Source organism: Lissotriton vulgaris, chromosome 8 (assembly GCF_964263255.1).
Source record: "Lissotriton vulgaris chromosome 8, aLisVul1.2, whole genome shotgun sequence".
NCBI classification, from domain to species: Eukaryota; Metazoa; Chordata; class Amphibia; order Caudata; family Salamandridae; genus Lissotriton; species Lissotriton vulgaris.
This window is the reverse complement of record NC_141696.1, coordinates 477,936,724-477,957,657: the sequence shown is the minus strand read 5'-3', so window position 1 is coordinate 477,957,657 and position 20,934 is coordinate 477,936,724. Positions and strand designations below refer to the sequence as shown.

At 47.9% G+C, this 20,934-nt stretch overlaps 1 protein-coding gene across 2 annotated transcripts in view; it reads right to left on the bottom strand.

The window, feature by feature from the left end:
* LOC147697203 (septin-10-like) overlaps positions 1 to 20,934 on the bottom strand; it is a 348,351-nt gene that overhangs the window by 268,817 nt on the left and 58,600 nt on the right. For both annotated transcript variants that reach the window (XM_086934272.1, XM_086934273.1), the window contains exon 2: positions 9,660 to 9,728. In XM_086934272.1, the coding sequence (XP_086790398.1) occupies positions 9,660 to 9,728 (69 nt within the window). The remainder of the gene's footprint in view (positions 1 to 9,659; positions 9,729 to 20,934) is intronic.

Here is a 20,934-nt window from a genome sequence, read left to right as displayed (position 1 = left end):
AGCAGTACTAAGGTGAAATGCTGCCATGTGTTAAAGAAATAATTTTGAAATTTTTAAATTTGAAGACATCTACCGCACTTTACCATAATATGATATTTGTTGCATGATTTACATGCCAGCTATTTTCACGACTCAGCTCCTGCACAAGCTATGAGAGCCAGAGACCACCCTTTACTCAGCTGTCCCAGTTAATTTGTTGGCTCATCCATCTCTTTTTAATGGATGAGGAACACTTAATGTAAATCCTTTGCCTGGTCTTAGACACACTCTTTTGAAAATATACATATAACATATACATCATACATAGAAGGCTTTTGGTAATTCTCTCCATCCATTGGTTCGCTGCAGTCATCTACATTTTGATTCTGTCCACCGCATCATAGAGCATAGCGCAATGAGTATGCCCATATCAGGGATTGACTCGCCTCACTGTGAATTATGTCATTCTGCACGTGTACATTGTGATTTTCCACATTTATCTACCCGCCAGAATATAAAATAACTAGTCTCGCCGGTAAAAAACTGGCAAGGTGGAAAACCTGATGGTCAGCCATCTAAGAATAGAGCAACGAAAACAAGCGAACGAGCCAATAGGTCTACAACCAACGTCAGGCCTATGAGCATTCCCTATACTTAACATAGCATATTTACCTCTCTTTTAATGTAGAACAATTAAGACAGCCCTAAAATATTTCTAAGTGAATGTGGCACATATTTACTTTTCAGGTTTCGAAGAGAGGTAACAACCATCTTTTGCTAGTTTCCCAAAACTTTTAAAGGACGAAACACTACAGGCCAGGAACCAACTCAGCTCAATAAGCCATAACACTGGCAGTTAGTTGCACTTTGGTCATAAATGCTCGTGGTTTCACAGTAGCTGCACTTAACTCTGTAGCTGCCCCCTCCAGCTGAACATGGCAACTGCTAGGCTTACACCTGAAAGCTGATGGGTAGATTTGAGAATGATAACCTGAGGAGGAGCGTAGAGCAGGCACTTTCCAGGCTGCCACTTGAAGACGTGCCTTTACAGGCGCCGGCGGAAAACTTAGTGGGACGACTCGCTGAAGGACAGATAACCGTCAGCTCACCCCGCCACGCTCATAGCTGCGTCTCCCATTGGTTGGTTGCTGCCGCCTCGCGGGAACGCATGCGCGCTGGTGCAGTCAGGCGCCAATTAAGGTTTGACATGTCACGTGTGGACTAGAAGGAACACTGTTCTCACAGACGCCGTCAGTGCGTCGTTCCACTGATGTTGCTGCTCCTAAGCGTTTCCTTTGTGGAGAAAGAAGGTGTTTCCTGTCACTACGATGTGATTCGTCTTTGAAAAATTCCCGTTCGGAACTCCTTTCAACCCTTACGGGCACCCATCTCCGATTATCTTGGGGAAAGTGGATTTGCAGTCTCCTTCAAAGCAGCACTGGAAAAGAATAACAGCAAGGTACAATGGACATGTATTGGTGTTTTTTGTTTGAATGTCGTGTTGACAGTGCTGTGTACACAGGCGTGAGTTTTATGAATTAAGAAGGCACCAGGGTTGACGCCTCTTTCTTTTCAGACACTGAGACGGACATAAAGAACTAGTTACTTAACTGTACACTATGGTTCTCCAGTATTATCTTTCATAGATTCACATGCTTGTATCTTCCCCGTCGTCATGGTGGGAGTCGCCCAGTAAATAATAACCATAGCAGTAGAAGAAAAAACTTCCTGAAACCATAGAGTAGTGAAACCAGAGGGTAACCTCTCCTCCTCATTATGTGACCCAAACTACAGCCAATCAGCCGCCAGCACCAGCCTACACCATTCCCAGCAGAGCCACCATACCTCAGATTTCCTACCGCCCAAGAGTGAGCTATGCAGGAAACCAGAGATAAAAAGTGGTCTACCTAATGGAAACGGGGAGGTGGGCGGGCGCATGTGAATCTATGAAAGATAATACTGGAGAACCATAGTGTACAGGTAAGTAACTAGTTCTTTCTCCAGTATTCAATCTTTCATCGATTCACATGCTTGTATCAGAGTAGATAGCAGTCCTTGTAGTTAGAGCGTTTCTAGGCTAGACCCCTTTCCTTTCCCGCGGCTGTGTGCCATAAATTCCTTCTATTAAAAAGAACTCATTACGAATCCAAAGGTATGAGCAATCAAACTTTGCCATTGCAGTTATTAGCGTAAAGAGAAAACCATATCATGTAGAATACATTTCATAAACATGTACCTTATTTAAAGAGATGTCGCAGAACTGCCTGTCCCACGGCTGCATCTGCTTTCCATTCCGTGTCCAGACAGTAATGTTTGGTGAATGTATGAGCAGTCGACCAGGTTGCTGCTCTGCATATGTCTGGAAGGGGTACTCCTGCTAGCAATGCAGAAGATGTCGCCATTTTTCGTGTATCATGAGCACGGACTTTCATGTTGAGAGGCCTTCCTGCTTTCTCTTGACAGAAGACAATGGCGGATGCAATCCATCTGGAAATGGAGGAACGTGACAGGGCCAGACCTTTTCTGGGCCTCGAGTAAGCAACAAACAGTTGGTTTGATTTGCGAAAGTTTTTAGTCTTCTCAATGTATAATTTTAGGCATCTGCCAGTATCCAAAGTATGTAGAGCTTTTTCATGCGCCGTGGAAGGATTTTTAAAAGATGTAGGCAGGATCACAGGTTCATTTAGATGAAAATAAGAGGGTATTTTAGGCACAAATGTTGGGTTAGTTCTTAGCATCACTTTATCTGGCCTGAATTGTATGAAGGGGTCCTGAATAGAAAAAGCTTGGATCTCGCTTACTCTCCTGGCTGATGTGAGCGCCAGCAGTAATGCTACCTTCCATGACAAGAATTGCAGTTCCGATTTGTGGATGGGCTCGAACTGAGCTTTCATAAGTTGTGACAAGACTGTGTTAAGCTGCCATGAAGGTGGAGGACGCTTAACAGGAGTAAACTTTCTGAATAGCCCTTTTAAGAACTCCTTGATTAATCTGTTAGACCACAGAGATGGGCATCCTGGAGATCTTCTGTATCTGGATATTGCTGCTAGATGGACCTTAATAGATGAGTGCGCAAGCCCTGTTTTGGCTAAATGTAGCAAATAAGGAAGAATTTGCTCGGGAGAGGACGTTAAGGGATGTACTGTATTAGCAAGGCACCAATTACAGAATCGTTTCCATTTTGCAGTATATGTCTTGTTGGTAGACAGCGCTGCGGCACTTTGCAATATTTCACGGCATTCCGGAGGAATAACTAATAACTGGAATGCGTGCTCAAAAGGTTCCAAGCCGACAATTTTAGAGAGGTCAATTGCGGATGAAGAACTTGGCCCCTGTTCATGGAAATCAAATCCTTGGTTATTGGTAGCTGTATCTTTGGCTCCACCGACAGTTGTAGAAGCTCCGTAAACCAAAACTGCCTCGGTCAGGCTGGGGCTATTAGTATTATCTGGCAAGGTTCTGTTCTCATTGTCTTCAGTAATCTGGGAATTAAGAGATAAGGAGGGAAGGCATAGGTAAACATCCCTGTCCATCGGAGGTGAAGAGCATTCCCTCTCGAACCCTACTGAGGGAACCTGCTGGCGTAATGTCTGCACTTTTTGTTGCTTAGAGTTGCAAACAGGTCCAGGCTCGGCCTGCCCCACATGCTGAAAATCCGATTTAGCTGGACTTGGCATAGTCCCACTCGTGGCAAATGTCTGATGACCTGCTTGACAGATCCGCCCTGGTCTCATCTCTTCCTGGAACATGTTCCACTTGCAGCGTTATGTTCTGACGCAATAGCCGGTTACAGATTCTCTGTGCTTGAATCGATAGAGGTTTCGATCTCGTTCCACCCTGCTTGCGCAGATAAAACATCGTTGTCGTGCTGTCTGTTCTCACTAAGACCGATGAACCCTGGATTCTGGGAAGAAAAGCCTGAAGGCCCAGGAAGACTGCTTTCAATTCCAAGAGATTGATGTGAAGTTTTGCCTCTTGAGGAGACCAAAGGCATTGAATTTCTAGGTCTTGCAGATGGGCTCCCCAACCTCGCAATGAAGCATCTGATGTCATCACGTAGCTCGGTGACTGAGGCTCGAATAACAGTCCCTTCGTAAGGTTGCTCCTGATACCCCACCATGACATTGCTCTTTTGATCTGACCGGTTATGATCAGCTTGTCGTCGAAGGATCCCAGGGCTTGGACCCATTGCTTGTCCAAGGCTTCTTGCAGCGGTCTCATCTGCAAACAGCAGTTGGGGATCAATGGGATACAGGAGGACATCATCCCCAGTAATGACTTGAATATTCGGATGGAAGTGAACTTTTTTGATGTCAGAGTTGCAGTCAGATTCAATATTTTTGTTATTCGATCTTCTGATAGGAACGCTTTTACTTCCTGTGTTTTCAAGATTGCCCCTAGGAATTGTAGAGAACGAGTCGGATGAAAAAATTATTTTTCTCTGTTTATCCGAAGGCCTAAACTTTGGAAGAGATCTATGCACATCCGCAGAGATCTCTGTGTTGTTTGGAACGATGATCCTTTTATTAACAAGTCGTCCAAGTAGGGGAAATTTGGAGACCTTGCTGCCTTAAATGTGCAGCTATTGGAGCCATGCATTTTGTGAGTACTCTGGGGGCAGACTTCAGGCCGAAAGGCAAAACTTTGAACTGGTAATGACGCCCCGCCACCATGAATCGCAGATACTTCTTGTGTATCGGAATGTGGAAGTAGGCATCCAACATTTCTAGAGAGACCATGTAGTCTCCCTTGCGAAGCAACAGAAGAATTTCCTGCAAGGACAGCATACGGAAAGAAATTTTCTTTATGTATTTGTTCAGATCTCTGCGATCCAGCACCTGTCTCCATTTTGATGATTGTCTTTTCCTTATAAGGAAGAAGTGCGAATAAAAACCTTTTTCCTGCTGGTTTGATGGGACCTCTTCTATGGCTCCCTTCAGTAAAAGAGATAAGATCTCTGTTTTGAGAGCTGCCAGATGTTGATGAACTCTGTGTAGAGGTGGACGGTTTTAGGTCTTTGTGAGAATTCCAGGGTATGACCTGTGCAACGATGTCTAATACCCATCTGTCCGATGTTATGGACTGCCAATGCGGGAGAAACAGAGAGGTAGTGGAACTGGTCGGTCTGAAGCGGTATTGGATGCGCCTGAGGAACATCACTGTCTGCGACCAGAGTCTTGCTTCCCTCTGGCAGCGGACTTTCTTCTTCCCTGTTGCTGGAAAGCAGTGTTCGAAGCCCGATATTGCTGGTTGGAGGAGTACAGACGGTATCCCTGTTGGTTGTAAGGTTGGTACCAATTAGATTGGTAAGAGGAACGTTGCTGTTGAAAATGTCCCCTGGATCCTCGGCCACGAAAGGACTGAAAACGATTTTGCTGTAATGATCCCAAGGATTTAGCAGTGTCAGCATCTGTTTTTATCCCTTGCAACGCCTCGTCGATGTGTTTACCAAAGAGGCTTTCGCCATCAAATGGCATGTCCAAGATTTTAGACTGGACCTCTGGACGGAAGGATGTGGCTTTGAGCCATCCTTGCCTCCGTAGGGCTACCGCCCCAGCCATCTGACGGAAAGCTATAGAAGCTATATCCATTGCCACATCTATGGATTCCGATGCTGCCCTGGCTCCATCCTGTAAGATGGTAGTTGCCTCCTCTTTCTTGTCCTCTGGAAGGTGCGACAGGATTGGTGCGATGTCAGACCACATCTGTCTATTAAACCGGCTCAGAAGTGCCATTGCATTGGTTGCTTTGATGGACGCTGCTGCCATGACTGCGAAACATTTACCTATGCCGCCCATCTTCTTGCCCTCTTTATCAGGAGGTGCCACGCATGTTGCCATTAGGCTTTTGGAGTGCTTCTGCGCTGCTTGAGTCACCACCGATCCCGGTCGAGGATGACCAATAAGGCATGCTGGAGCCGTCTCTATAGCGCGATACTTTTTATCCAGCTTGGGTATAGATGCTGGGACTGAGGCTGGATTCTTCATTAACTGGAGTCCTTCAGCCCAGACATGATCAATAATCGAGATGGCTCTCACAGATTTCCTGGAGGACTCCTTAAAGTCGTAAAGGAAACATTCACTTTCCTCGGCTGGCATAGTAAGCTGGAATCTCTTAGCGGCTTTTTCCATTAAATCGTGAAAACTGGCTATGTCCTCTGGTGGAGAGCTTGATTGAGGCAATGGAGACACCGGAGACGTTGGAACTATATATTGGTCCCATTCATCCCCAACCAAGACATCTTCAGTGATTTCTCCTTCTTCCTCTTGATCGGAATCATGCAAATCATCACAAATTGTGATAACCTTTTGGACCTCCTTCTGAGAAGGCGGAGGAGGAGTAGGAGGCTGAATCAGGGGTGTTTCTTTTGCCGGTTGAGAAACATTCCCAGTGGCAGCGGAAGAGACGGGCGCATTATCTTCCGGAAATCGACGGTAAAAGCAGTCGATCATGCTTCTTAGATCTGATATAAGAGAGATGGGCACTGACATAGCCTCTTCCCTCGCTGGTGTATCCACTTCCTCTTCGTCCTCATAATGATAAGTCTGATGAAATGACTCACTTCTCACATGAAGGCGGTTGGAAATCTGAGGTATGGTGGCTCTGCTGGGAATGGTGTAGGCTGGTGCTGGCGGCTGATTGGCTCTAGTTTGGGCCTCATAATGAGGAGGAGAGGTTACCCTCTGGTTTCACTACTCTATGGTTTCAGGCAGTTTTTTCTTCTACTGCTATGGTTATTATTTACCGGAAGACTCCCACCATGATGACGGGGAAGATACAAGCATGTGAATCTATGAAAGATTGAATACTGGAGAAGAGTGTTCTTTCATACATTTCAACAGTCGTCATTTAGCCAGGAGAAAAACAAAGTTTGTAAGCCAAAAATTACTTTATTTTTGCTTTTTAATGCTCAAAACCTCCATTGCTTCAGAGTATAAGGGGAAATAGCTTTTCACCGTTCCTCATTTTAAAATCCCCATTTATTCTGTTCCTGATTGTTGCTATAAATGACCTCTGGTTCCTGGGGTGTAGTTCTGGAACCATTTAAACCATCCGCTTACAGTATTGTCCATGTTCTGGAGCGATAACGATTAACTCTTGTGCTACTTCCCAGTGCTGAGCCTCTGTTCTTGATGTTAGGAGAACTTCTTGCATAAGTCAAGACTTTTGTTTTGTAGGAAACCATGATAATAGCCAAACTATAGCATCTGTTTTTGTGTAAAGGTGTTTTATTCTTCTTTAAAGTGACATCCACAAAAAGTTTACTCTGTTAAGATTGCTCTTTGCTGGTGACTGCGTCGCCAAAGTGCGAGACCTAACAATAGCCCGGTGAGGTAAGAGAGAGGAGGGGTGTGTGTGTGTGCCTGCCTGGGTGTGTGTGTGTGTGTGTGTGTCCGCGCGCACGTGCGTGCGTGTGTGTTTCCGTGAGTGTGGCTGTGTGTGCGCGCGTGAATGAGAGAGGCTGACGCTGTGAATGTGCAACAAGAGATGTGCTGAGGTAAGGGGGAGGAGGGGTGTGTGTGTGTGTGTGTGCCAGCGTGTGCACGGGTGTGTGCTTCCGTGAGTGTGGTTGTGTGTGCGCGCGTGATTGTGAGAGGCTGCCGCTGTGAATGTGGAGCAAGAGATGTGCACGGCACCGGGCTGGACGTGCGCGTCCACACACCAGAATCGCCGCGCGGGCCCAGGTCTGTCTCCCCGTCATAATATTGTCCACTCCATGACTTAATGTGGGAAATTTTAATACAACTCTGACCAGCCTTGACATTAATGATGGCCACGCAAAACAGAGCATTTTTCGCCAACATCTGGCTTTCTTTAGTCATGACTAACCCTGGGCGTAGTACTAAGCTACGCTCGTGGATCGTGCGCAGTTTGCACTACTACGCACTACACGAATTGCACGTAGCACAGTGCAAAAACACGTAGCGGGCATTTTTTGCTTGCTCGCGGTCCTCAACGTCAAGTTGGCGACCGTGCGAGAGCAAAATCAACATCCGGGCGAGACTTTTTCCTCATTTGCGATCAGCAACATCAAGTTGCTGATCGCGAGCGTGGAAAATAAACCTCCCGGTGACATTCTCAACGCGGGGAGGTCAGGTTTCTCATCGCGAGTGGTTGCATATGCTCGCAACTGCTCGCGATGATAAACTACCAGTCCGCATTGAGAAAGCTGCCACTTGCACTGTGCAAGATGCGGTATGCAATGATTGCACAGTGCGGACAAGCATTTGGCACTGTGCAATCAGTGCAAACAGCATTTCCCTACCACACTACGCAGTTCGCGTAGCGTGCGTAGTGCACTTCGCGTAGCGCTACTAAGCAAACGACACCGAGGGTAAGTCATGACGTAACCTGGATTTTTAGGCCACATCCTGAATAACCATGGCATAATTGTACCCAGCCTCGACTTGCCGTGGATGTCACTTACACACTTTTGGCTCTCGACTACATAGTGGTTACTTTAGCATAATGGTACCCATTCCTTTCCTACTGTTTGCCATTCGAAACATAATGCTGGCTAAACTCCCAAAAGAAAGGTAAAACTATCTGCCATATGAAGGGGATCCATGGTATTTAAAGATGCTGATAAATGTACAATAAAGGCCGACTGTCCATTTGAGACAGGAGGGCATTTGCGTTGTTGATGAAAGTGATGAGCTGATGTTTAGGGACCAAACGTGTTCACTAATAAAATGCAGTCCGATATTTTCTCGAGAGAACACCCCCCCCTTCCCCCCACCCCACCCCACACACACACACACACACACACACACACACACTTTGTCTGCCACTCATGTTAATGTTCCAGATTCCATCAGTGCTTAATTTGCAAAATGATAAGTGCCAGGGCCCTGACCAGAAGGCCACTGCAGCTTGCACCACCCATCGCTCCGGTTATAGCTGCCAAAACAACTACTAACCATCTCTCTCGCTTGCAAGTGCGACAGTTCAGATGATTCCAGTTCCCCAAAGGTAAAGGAACGGTTGGGGAGGCAGGGATTAGTAATTTATTTGTATATTATATTTATAAACAACGGTTGTTATGCTCATCTCTAAATTAGATGAGCAGTGCTACCATGCGTCAGACTGTCCTAAGAGTGGTGTTGACAATTAAGTGCCAGTACCGAGCACAGGAAAAAAATTCTGTTGCCAGTGCTAAGTACTGGAAACCACCGGCACGAATTAAGCACTGGATTAAATTTGGGATTTGGTGACTATGCTACACCCCTTTCAAAGCGCACCAGCACCGAGGGTTTTAAAGCTGCAGTGACTAATTCTGGAGAAAAGCACCACATCTAATGTTCTCATTTAAGTTAGGAAAGTGATTAAAATCGTTCCAGTCCCAAGTAAAACTCAGGAAATATACATCAACTACTTCTTTGTGATGTATGTGCTAATAGGTAATTTTGATTAACCATGTGCTGATTATGACTGACCAGATCACATTTGCCCTGATATTTAGAACTAGGTTTTTATAAATAAGCAAATGGTCTCACGTTTATCACAAAAGGTCTTAGAAGGGAAGCCCTTCCTCCACACCCACATGCTGAAGGGATTATGGTCAGTTGCTGCACTAGCTCATTCAGTAATCTTAAATTGTATCGAACCGAATCCACTGGCCAGCATTCGACTATAAATTATTCCAGCACAACTGTACACAATTCTAGGTCAGGACTTACCTCCCTTTCATGTCCATTTTCAGGAGGGAAGCTCTGCGGAGCTCTTAAGCCCAAACTACACTGATAGTGCTGGAAACAAAGAGAAAATAACTCCGTAAGTGATATTACATGATGCAAGTTGCCACGGTTACACAAAACGCCACGTCTGGGAGTAAACTGATAACAAGAACTGAACAACGTGTATTTGCCCATTACATATGACAGGACGTATCTAAATTGACACACATAGCAAGTATCTATACAATTTCAGAATGCATAACTTTAATACATAAAATTAATTTAGGCTTTCTGGAATCAGCTGTAACGTGTCATAACAAATGGCAGGTTACTGATGTGCAAAAGTAATTGTGCAGCTAGAAAATCAACTGAATATACATAAGCACTGATGAAGATCAAAAGGCCTGTTCACATATGCATGTGGTAAATATATTCTGCTGTTATGGGCGTCTAGATTATCCTTATTCCATGGTTGCCTTGGGAAGTGAACAGTGCACACAGAAGGGTTTTTGTGTGTCTCTTCGTCTGTGTCTCCGCTGACTCTCACAGACTGAAAGGAACAAGCATTTGCAATGCAATAGGTCTCGCATTAGTAAACGTTTGAGCTTTTTTGGCGTTGCAAATAATAATCCAACACCAATAGCTCTAATTTTCAGTAATGCGAGACCTATTGCATTGCAAATGCTGGTTTTCAACCGGAATGTTAATTTTCTACTTAAGAGTGGACAGATTAATAGCGAGCAAGGGAGGGAGCAAGATTATGAGAGAGAGTGGAAGAGGAATATAGGGAGAGGTAGAGGAAGAGATGTGGGATAGAAATAGTGAAAGGGAGGAAAAGACCAAAGTAAACAGAACGCGCTGATAGATAAAACCTAGGGTAGATGCTCACAAGCCACGTTATTTTGACAAAACATGATGTCTGCAGTATTATGGAAAACAAAAACTGCAGAGATTGCTCATTGTGACGGAAAAGAGATGGTTCATGTGTATTTGGGAGTGAGATTGTTTATTTTCGGACGGAGTTGAGATATGAACTTTGAGTGTGACAAGAAATACTGGGGGGACGTGGTTTCAAGGCTTATAAAACGTCAAGCAAACAAAATAAACAAGCGGAAACATGAAGGAGCCAGCCATAGAAGGAAAAGTATGGTTGAAAAGTACTGTCCACTTTCAGAAGGTGTACAGTGAAGGGACTTGCATTTGTCTCCCTACCACGGAGATAGACGCTGTAAACACTGCAAAACTATGGCCCAGGAAAGCTGCCTACCCGGTAAATAAGCGCACATGACTGGGAGGGTGGGGAAATGGGTGTCAGCAGCACGGAGAAGTGGTGAGAGGGAGTTGAAAGAAGGAACATTGTTAAACAAAACAAAAGTACCTGAAACACAGCGTATGCAGAGGAGATACACTAACGAAGCTCAATGAATCTGGTCTTGGTCCATGTGCTGGAGAAGAACTTGGAATTGACGCCTTGCCTCCATTAATTAATTAGGAAGCAGTAAAGAACAAGCATGCGCCGTGATAAAACAAAGTGCGGCAACTATGTAAATAGAACCTATGTGCTACGCGGCGCATGATGTGCACAGGAAGTTGTGGTGTGCCGCGTTAACAGGGTCAGAAAAGGCTTTTATGCACCCAAAGTCATGTTAGCAGGGTCTGTCCCGGATTGTGAAGGAGAACCCTGAACAAAATCGGGTCGAGCGTGTATGGCACGCTGTGCCCATGCCGCTGCGGTACCGGCAGGGCTCTGAGGTTGCAGCGGCTTAACCAGAAGTAGAGGGGGAGCAGCGCATACAAACACAACAAACAGTATGGCAGGCCTAGTGGGCATGGCATACTATGCCCATGCTTCTGCGGCGCTGGCGGGGCTCTGAGGCAGCGGCGGCTGCCCTGAAGTACAAACACAACAAGGTGGAAGAGACGCCGTGCGCGAGCAAGAGACGGCGTGTGCGAGCAAAATATCCAGTCCAGGTGGGCGATCCGAAAAGGAGACAGGGAGGGAACAAACAAGCCTCACTTGCAATGAAAAGCAAGCGTTCAGCATAAATGGTGATGCGCACTAACCAAAAGCATGGGTGGAGCTTCCACCTCACTTCCGAAAGCAACCCGACGACAATAGATCTTGCAGAGCGCTAGGCAATACCTAACAAGCATTTACAATGCAATGGTTTTGCCTTTGTTAAAGTTAGAGCTATTGGCATTGCTCTTGACATTATTTTTATTAATGTTTTTTTAACATAAATAAATGGCATTGTCATTTACAATGCCACTAGCTTTATCTCCCGCAAATGACACACACAGAGCTCCCCCCACACACACAGAGCCCCCCACACACGCAGCCACACAGAGCCCGCCACACACACAGCCACACAAAGCCCCCCACACACACAGCCACACAAAGCTTCCTACACACACAGCCACACAAAGCTTCCCACACACACAGCCACACAGAGCCCTCCACACACACCCACACAGCACAAGCAGGCAACAGGGGCACACGGAGGCACAAGCAGGCAACAGGGGCACACAGCAGGACTGGGGAGGGAAAATAAAAATATAAATGCTGCGCAAACACCAAAACCGTTATGTGTTGAGCTGCTGGACACATACGCCCCGCAGCCACAACCTGTGCACCTTAGGACGGCGGCAGGTTGTTTCCAGGTAACAAGGCCAGATTACGGGCACAGGAACGGGAGCGCAAGGTAGTGAAAACGAGAAGAGTGAATGAAGATGAAAAAGAAGAAAGGAAGCGGAGGATGGGTAAAAGTAAGGGAAGGGTAGAGGGGGAAGGGTAGAGCGAAGCAACGAAAGAAGAATGCGGGAGAATGATAACACTTGCTCCATCAGAAGGAGCTTCCCGCCATTAGCAGATCTGAAGGGGCTGCAGGCATTTCTTGGTCCACGCGGCTGTCAAAGTACCCTCATTGTAGTGGGAGGAATGGATCACTGACCGCGCCAAGGAAGGCGCTGGGGGCCCTCTGTTCCGAAAAACTGATGCTCCCAAGATGTCGGCGTGCTTTATGTTCCGGGGCCGGCGGTGCTCTCCTGCTGAAGTTCAGACGAGAGAAAACACGGGGGAAGGGGGGAGCAGGCGGGGGCAGGCGTAATTCTTCGAAGTCCCTCCAGTCACTACGGTGTTTTATGTGCGTGCCGGTCGATGAATGAGTGACACAAATTTATTTTTAATAGACACCTCAACCGGCTTGACTTTCCCTACTCTCAGCCGAGGCAATGGAAGGTCGGCAGTGTGCCCGGCATCGCAATGTCCTTTGATCTGGTGCAGTGATTTTCGAAGCCTAGGCAAAAACATACTTTGCCGTTCAGAAACGCCCTTAGCCCCAGCACCAAGACTTCATTTGAGACCTTTTAGCGCCGTAAGGCACTTGCCCAAAGTGGCCTTAATCATGCCCGGGCCATAATCTGTCAGCTGCTGTAAAGAGAATGGCATAGATTCTTGGCTATAAGACAGGCACCCATGACATTGACGAGTCCCCCCAATGTTCCTAAGCTGTGTAGTTTTACTTCCTTGTTGTCTTACTAGACCTCTGCACGAAAGGTTGGAAGGTGGAGATCTTACAAATAATAGTTACGTACACTACACTCGAACTTCCAAAGCGCAGAACAGGCTTCATTGTCCCAGGGTGTTGATTGCGATGGTGCTTTAGAAACCCGCCCATTCATGATAGAGCTGCAGACAGCAGCTTGCCAGCATGGCATTAATTGCTCACCAGTCAGACCACATTAACCCAGTCCCACAGACCGTGCACTGCCTCTCCGCAAAATAGACCCATTTCTTATTCGAGTTATCAGTCTTGATTATCCTATCTTGCAAAATATTTGACAGTCCCATGTGGCGCTCTTGATCTGTAGACAAAGCAGCTTATACTTGGAATCATTACACTACAAAACAATCATTTGTAAAGCCAGTCGATCTGGCATTTGCTGCTCCGGGAGAGAAACGCAGCGCTGAGTGCTCCACGTCCGAGATAAGGCGAGGAGTGACGCACTACACCAGGCAGCCGCGGACGGCACACCCTGGCCCAGCCCCCGCATCCCAGCGCACCCCGGACACTGGAGGGACAGTGATATTCGTAGTTTGTCCTCCGAAGTCTGTAACTGTGAAGAAAAGTACCCATAGGTCCAGCTGTTGTGGAGAAGACTGTAATGAAATGGTCTAGATGCCCACCCAGGTGGAAGAGCGATGCATTCTATCAATGGAGAGGAAGAACACTTTCCTCCCTTCCCTGCACCAATGGTTTCTTAGTGTAAGTTCTTCTCTGATAAGTGAGACTTTGATGGAGCTATTCTTCAGGGACTTGGCTAGGGTTGAGCACAAAGAAGCTGGGGAAATTGAGAGCTCCAGCGTTACTAGGCACATAATAGGGTCGCTCACGGAGAGCCGGAGGAGGGTGCGGGGGCGGGAACGGACACACGGTGAGGGGGGGGGCGGGGACGGGAACGGACACACAGGTAGCGGGAGGGAGCCTCCCCTAGCCCCAGCACGGAGGGTAAACAAAGCACTCACCTGGACTTTGTTCCGGGGCCGAGGCAGGACTTGCTCTTTCCCCGGGGCTCCTCCTTCGCTCGGGAGCCTCGGGATAGACGACGCAGGCTGCTTCCTGCTCTCCACTCCTCCTCCTCCCGATGACACGGCGGAAGCTCGGCCGGCGGGGCCAATCCCCGCGCGCCCCTGGCTGTAGACGGACGGCTGCTTCCTTCGGCAGGAAGGCGGGTGTCGGCTCAATGCAGACCCAGATTCGGGGGCGTTCCCGAGAACAGGCTTTCGGCTGACGTAGCCAAAAGCCAAAAATTCTCGGGAATGTCCCCGAATCTGGTCCGGCATTGACGGACAGGCCCGTCTTCCAATGGCTAGCCTCCATTTATGGAGCTAGCCAATGGAAGACGGGGGCCGTTCCTGTCTCCCCTACCATAATCATTAGGTTTTTCGCCTGCGCGAAAAAGATGCGCAGAGCGCATCTTTCGCCAGGCAAAACCTAAAAAGCATTGCCAATGCCAATAGCTCGCCCTTTTAGAGGTGAGACCTATTGGCTTTTCAAAAGCTTCTGAGAGGTCAGAGACCAAACCTGCCCTCTTGGAGGTGAGGGTATAAGGTAGAACGCATGGGAAGGTTCAAAGTCAGTGCTGCTGACTTTGGAATTGGGTAACCATTACCAAGCTCCAGTCCCCGGGACAGCTAATTTCCTGTGATTCTGGGTAAATCACTTACTCTCCCCACACCGAAAAGAAACAAAAACAATCTGATCTTGTGTAACATAATCTGGTGCCCACATAAATTACTGTAATGCCTTTTGGGCTATCTTCTTCCTAAATAAAACTGCAAAAACACACGGAGGCCAGCCTGTTTGATCTTGAGTACACGGCAGTATGGGAGCCTTTGAGGCTTCTATTTCGGATTATGGTTTTGCATATCCGACCTTAAAACACCCCCAAACGACTTAAATAAAACAGTCTATTTCGCCTTTCTCCCTGATAAAAGTAACATTTAAAAAAAAATCTCTATTGCTTGCCAGTGGAAGATGGGGAACTCCGCCTCGGCGTTTCCCTCAGATCTTCCTGAAGTGATTTCTCACGTACTGCCGTGCTGGTAGAAGGGGCACAAGGTACATGTTCTCTTCGAACACCACCTCTAGGCCACAGCGCCCGTTTCTTTTCTTGTGGTTAGTAATCCGGAAAGAAAGGTGCTGTCGAGTTTCTTAATTAGTATTTCTTCATGATGTTACTTACGCAAAAAGTCGATGTGGTTTCACAGTAGTGCTCTTTAAAGAGATCACACCAGAAACCCTGAGTGTACCTGGGATTTCTTGCCTTGTGACAGAAAATCTTAAATCGTGTGATCTTCAAGGGGAAAAAACGCGTACAGCGAGTAACAGGGCACACTGACATTTCCCCTGAATCCTGTCAGCTGATACTGAGTCACCTCCGGACTGGCTAGCAGGACTTTCTTCTAGTCATTACGGAGGTATTTTTATCAATGGCAACGAGGTTACAACATTCATTGACAGAAGAACAGGCTCGGCGGGTACAGTCATCTGTGAACTCGGGCTTGGTTTCCTGTGAACCGCGTTTCCTTTGAAAGACTTGTGTATGTGTATGCACAGCGCATGCGCGGTTCGGTTTGCTTAAATTCAGCATGAAGAGAAACACACACTAGTCAATTATTTTCCACATTTTAATACTCTGGACCACTGCCTGTTCGTTATAGTGCACACCACAAAATACATTGCCATTAGGCACTAACAATAAGTGATACATTATTCGCTTGAAAGAGATTCTTTCTATAAACCTCAGAAGGATGGAAGGTGGCCGGCCGGCTAGTCCCTTCCGGGTCGCCGCGGACAGCGCGGCGGCCCGTCTCTAGCTCAGGCAGGCGGGCGGCGAAGTTTCCCGAGGAGTGGGCTCCCTCGCGGATCGCTCTGAGCGGAGATGGGCGGGGGCTCTCGACCAGCAGTGACGTCCACGCAGCTCAACCAATCAACGCTAACAGGAGCAGGAAGGCAGGTGCCGGCAATGCCGGACCAGATTCAGGGGCGTTCCCGATTATTGGCTTTCGGCTGACGTCGCGTGACGTAGCCAAAAGCCAAAAATTATCGGGAACGCCCCCGAATCTGGTCCGGCATTGACGGACAGGCCCGTCTTCCAATGGCTAGCCTTCATTTATGGAGCTAGCCAATGGAAGACGGGGGCCGTTCCTGTCTCCCCTACCATAGTCATTAGGTTTTCGCCTGCGCGAAAAAGATGCACAGAGCGCATCTTTCGCCAGGCAAAACCTAAAAATGGGCATGGGGGATCAGGCTGTGTGTTGTCCAAGGAGGAGCTGTAAGAGAGTGGAGGCAGTGGTGCGGGAGACCCAGAATAAAGCGTCAAGGGACACCCTAAGGTTTGCTGTCCAAGGTGCAAAGAGAACATTATAGTTCCATTTGGGCTGGAGATAGCACTGCGTGCACGGCGAGGTAGAGGGAGTTCTGTGTGCTTTAGGGGCTGGAGCGTGTCTAGACTGGTGCAGAGGTGCAGGGGGCATTGAGAATATCTGAGAGGGGTCCACAGTAACTTTCTGAGAAGTAAAATGAACTCTGTAGTCAGGAGCGGCTCCTCCGCTAAGGCGGAAGAGCATCACCCCACTGCTTTAAGGCAGTGCAGAGGAAAAAGAAAATGATAATAACTAGTTTCATTATTATCCTTTTCTTTTTCCCTTTCTAGGTGCTGGCAGTGCTGGCCAGATCAGGTGCCAGCGGAGGAGTGCTTTGCCCACTCAAAGTGCGCATGAATTTGACCGGCCCTTTTGGGCCGGCCAAACATTCATGCGCACTTTGCATGTTCCCAACCAGGCTGCATAATGCAACCTGGTGGGCAACATGCTCCCTGTTCCTGTCTGAGCGCAGAACCACGGTGCTCAGACCAAACACAATACAGCACTTTGATTGGCTTAGGGACCCTGGGAATCCGGGTGCTTGCCCTGAGACGAGGAGGCTGCAGAGAGGCAGTGGCTGCCAGCACAAGCAGCAGGTAACTTTTATTATTTTTTTGTTACTTTTTTATTCTCTACCCCATTCCCCAACACATCCCCCTGCTGCCGTCCCTTACCAGCCGCCACTGCCTGCAGTGCAGGGGTAGGCTAGTTGCTCAACTAGCAAGAGACATCTCCTTTCTTCTATTGCTTTGAGACAAAAAGGATCATAATCATAAATAATATCTAATGTAGTGGTGAAAGTCAGTGGAAGCGATCATTTAATTAGGCTTTATTGTAGAAATGTAAATGAAGATTTTGAAGTGCATAACATGCCTGGGGTACAATATGATGGGGGAGACAATTACTTCAAATCTCAGAAAGTAAATGTGAATATCTATATGACAGAGGAAAGGAAAGCTCTTCTAGCTAGTGAGTGATTAGGTCTTCGAAATGTCTCCTCCAAAAATATGGGGCAACTGTGAATAAAAAGGCACAAATAGAAAAACATATTTTTAAAGCTAAATCGAACTTCAAAGGAGGAGATGGGTCACAGGACCACGAACAAACTTTATTTGAAATTGTAAAAACATCAATTTAGCTCACATCCCCATTCCCCACAGTAGTGAGGAATGTTAAACAAGCATTTGCAATGCAATAGGTCGCGCATTAGGAAAGTTTGAGCTGTTGGTACTGTAAATGACAAATATTTTATTTATGTGTTGGTTTTGAAAATAGCAAAATTATTAGCTTTGTCATTTACAATGCCAATAGTTTTAACTTTCGCAAACGTGACACCTATAGCATTTGTAATGCAATATGTGTTGTATTTACATGACTTCAATATTACAAATAGCAATGGCTTTTATTTTTTTTTAATAATTAATAGTGAATTAAAAATCATAGTCATTTATAATGGCAATAGCTTAAACTTTTGTAAAAACCTTTTGGGAAGATTATGTTCAGTGTATTTTATTGTGATGAAAATCCAAGAACAGAAGTAAAATATTAACATCGTTTTGTGGCATTTGTAATACATCTTGAAACATTGAGAGAACATATTAGAACCAGTTGTTGTTGAATGGTTGCACAGAGTGATGCTGTCGCGATCAGTAGTGCTGAGTGATGCTGTCGCGATCAGTGGTGCTGAGTGATGCTGTCGCGATCAGTGGTGCTGAGTGATGCTGTCGCGATCAGTGGTGCTGAGTGATGCTGTCGCGATCAGTGGTGCTGAGTGATGCTGTGGCCTTCAGTGGTGCTCAGTGATGCTGTGGCCTTCAGTGATGCTGTGGCCTTCAGTGATGCTGTGGCCTTCAGTGATGCTGTGGCCTTCAGTGATGCTGTGGCCTTCAGTGATGCTGTGGGCTTCAGTGATGCTGCGGCCTTCAGTGATGCTGCGGCCTTCAGTGATGCTGCGGCCTTCAGTGATGCTGCGGCCTTCAGTGATGCTGCGGCCTTCAGTGATGCTGCGGCCTTCAGTGATGCTGCGGCCTTCAGTGATGCTGTGGCCTTCAGTGATGCTGTGGCATCGAGGGATGCTGTGGCCTTCAGTGATGCTGTGGCATCGAGGGATGCTGTGGCGTCGAGGGATGCTGTGGCGTCGAGGGATGCTGTGGCGTCGAGGGATGCTGTGGCGTCGAGGGATGCTGTGGTGTTGAGGGATGCTGTGGAGGGGTGCTGCGGCCTTGAGGGGTGCTGTGGCGTTGAGGGGTGCTGTGGCGTTGAGGGGTGCTGTGGCGTTGAGGGGTGCTGAGTGATGCTGTGGCATTGAGGGATGCTGTGGCGTTGAGGGGTGCTGTGGCGTTGAGGGGTGCTGTGGCGTTGAGGGGTGCTGTGGCGTTGAGGGGTGCTGTGGCGTTGAGGGGTGCTGTGGCGCTGAGGGGTGCTGTGGCGCTGAGGGGTGCTGTGGCGCTGAGGGGTGCTGTGGTGTTGAGTGGTGCTGTGGTGTTGAGTGGTGCTGAGTGATGCTGGAGTTGAGTGATGCTGTGGCATTGAGGGATGCTGTGGCGTTGAGGGGTGCTGTGGCGTTGAGGGGTGCTGTGGCGTTGAGGGGTGCTGTGGCGTTGAGGGGTGCTGTGGCGCTGAGGGGTGCTGTGGCGCCGAGGTGTGCTGTGGTGTTGAGTGGTGCTGAGTGATGCTGGAGTTGAGTGATGCTGTGGCATTAAGTGATGCAGTGATGTCGAGTAATGCTGTGACGTCGAGTAATGCTGTAGTGTTGAGGGATGCTGTGCGCTGAGTGGTGCTGTGGCGTTAAGTGGTGCTGTGGCATTGAGTGGTGCTGTGGCATTGAGTGGTGCTGTGGCATTGAGTGGTGCTGTGGCATTGAGTGGTGCTGTGGCGTTGAGGGGTGCTGTAGCGTTGAGGGGTGCTGTGGCGTTGAGGGGTGCTGAGTGATTCTGTTTGCGCTGAGTGATGCTGTGGCGTTGAGAAAAGGGGGTGGTGATGAACAGAGTGTCTGAATTAAGCAGACCACTCTTACCCAGTCCAAAGATCAGGGCTTGATCCATCACCGTTATTTATCTCACTGCACCATCCCAGTTCAGAACCTGGCTATATGCAAATCAGTCTGTCCCTGGCCCAGTGCATCATGGGAACAGGGCACCCGGTAGCTTGTTTCCTTCCCAGTGTAAGAATTGGCTTGGTAGTTTGGTTTGCCCTGTTCCCATCATGCACTGGGACAGGAACAGACTCATTTGCATATAGCAAGGTTCTGAGCTGGGATGGTGCAGTGAGCTAAAAAAACGGTGTTGGATCTAGCCCTGATCTCTTGACTGGGTCAGAGTATTCTGCTTAATTCAGAAACTCTGTCCTTCACCACCCCTTGTTGTTAAATAGTTTGTCCACCCTAAGCGTGGAAGGGTATACTCAGATGTGAGTCCCTTGCTCATTGCACCATCAGGATTCAAGCAAGCCGGGCAGACGACGGCTGAAATGCCAGAAACCGGTCCCCGGTAGCTTGTTTCCTTCCCAGTGTAAGAATTGGCTTGGTAGTTTGGTTTGCCCTGTTCCCATCATGCACTGGGACAGGAACAGACTCATTTGCATACAGCCAGGTTCTGAGCTGGGATGGTGCAGTGAGCTAAAAAACGGTGTTGGATCTAGCCCTGATCTCTTGACTGGGTGAGAGTATTATGCTTAATTCAGAAACTCTGTCCTTCACCACCCCTTGTTGTTAAATAGTGGCGTTGAGTGGTGCTGTGGTGCTGTGGCGTTGAGTGGTGCTGTGGCGTGGAGTGGTGCTGTGGCGTGGAGTGGTGCTGTGGCGTTGAGTGGTGCTGTGGCGTTGAGTGGTGCTGTGGCGTTGAGTGGTGCTGTGGCGTTGAGTGGTGCTGTGGCGTTGAGTGGTGCTGTGGCGTGGAGTGGTGCTGTGGCGTGGAGTGGTGCTGTGGCGTGGAGTGGTGCTGTGGCGTGGAGTGGTGCTGTGGCGTGGAGTGGTGCTGTGGCGTGGAGTGGTGCTATGGCGTGGAGTGGTGCTATGGCGTGGAGTGGTGCTGTGGTATTTAGTGGTACTGAGTGATGCTGTGGTATGATGCTGTGGCGTGGAGTGATGCTGTGGCATGGAGTGATGCTGTGGCATGGAGTGATGCTGTGGTGTTGAGTGATGCTGTGGTGTTGAGTGATGCTGTGGTGTTGAGTGATGCTGTGGTGTTGAGTGATGCTGTGGTGTTGAGTGATGCTGTGGTGTTGAGTGATGCTGTGGCATGGAGTGATGCTGTGGTGTTGAGTGATGCTGTGGTGTTGAGTGATGCTGTGGTGTTGAGTGATGCTGTGGTGTTGAGTGATGCTGTGGTGTTGAGTGATGCTGTGGTGTTG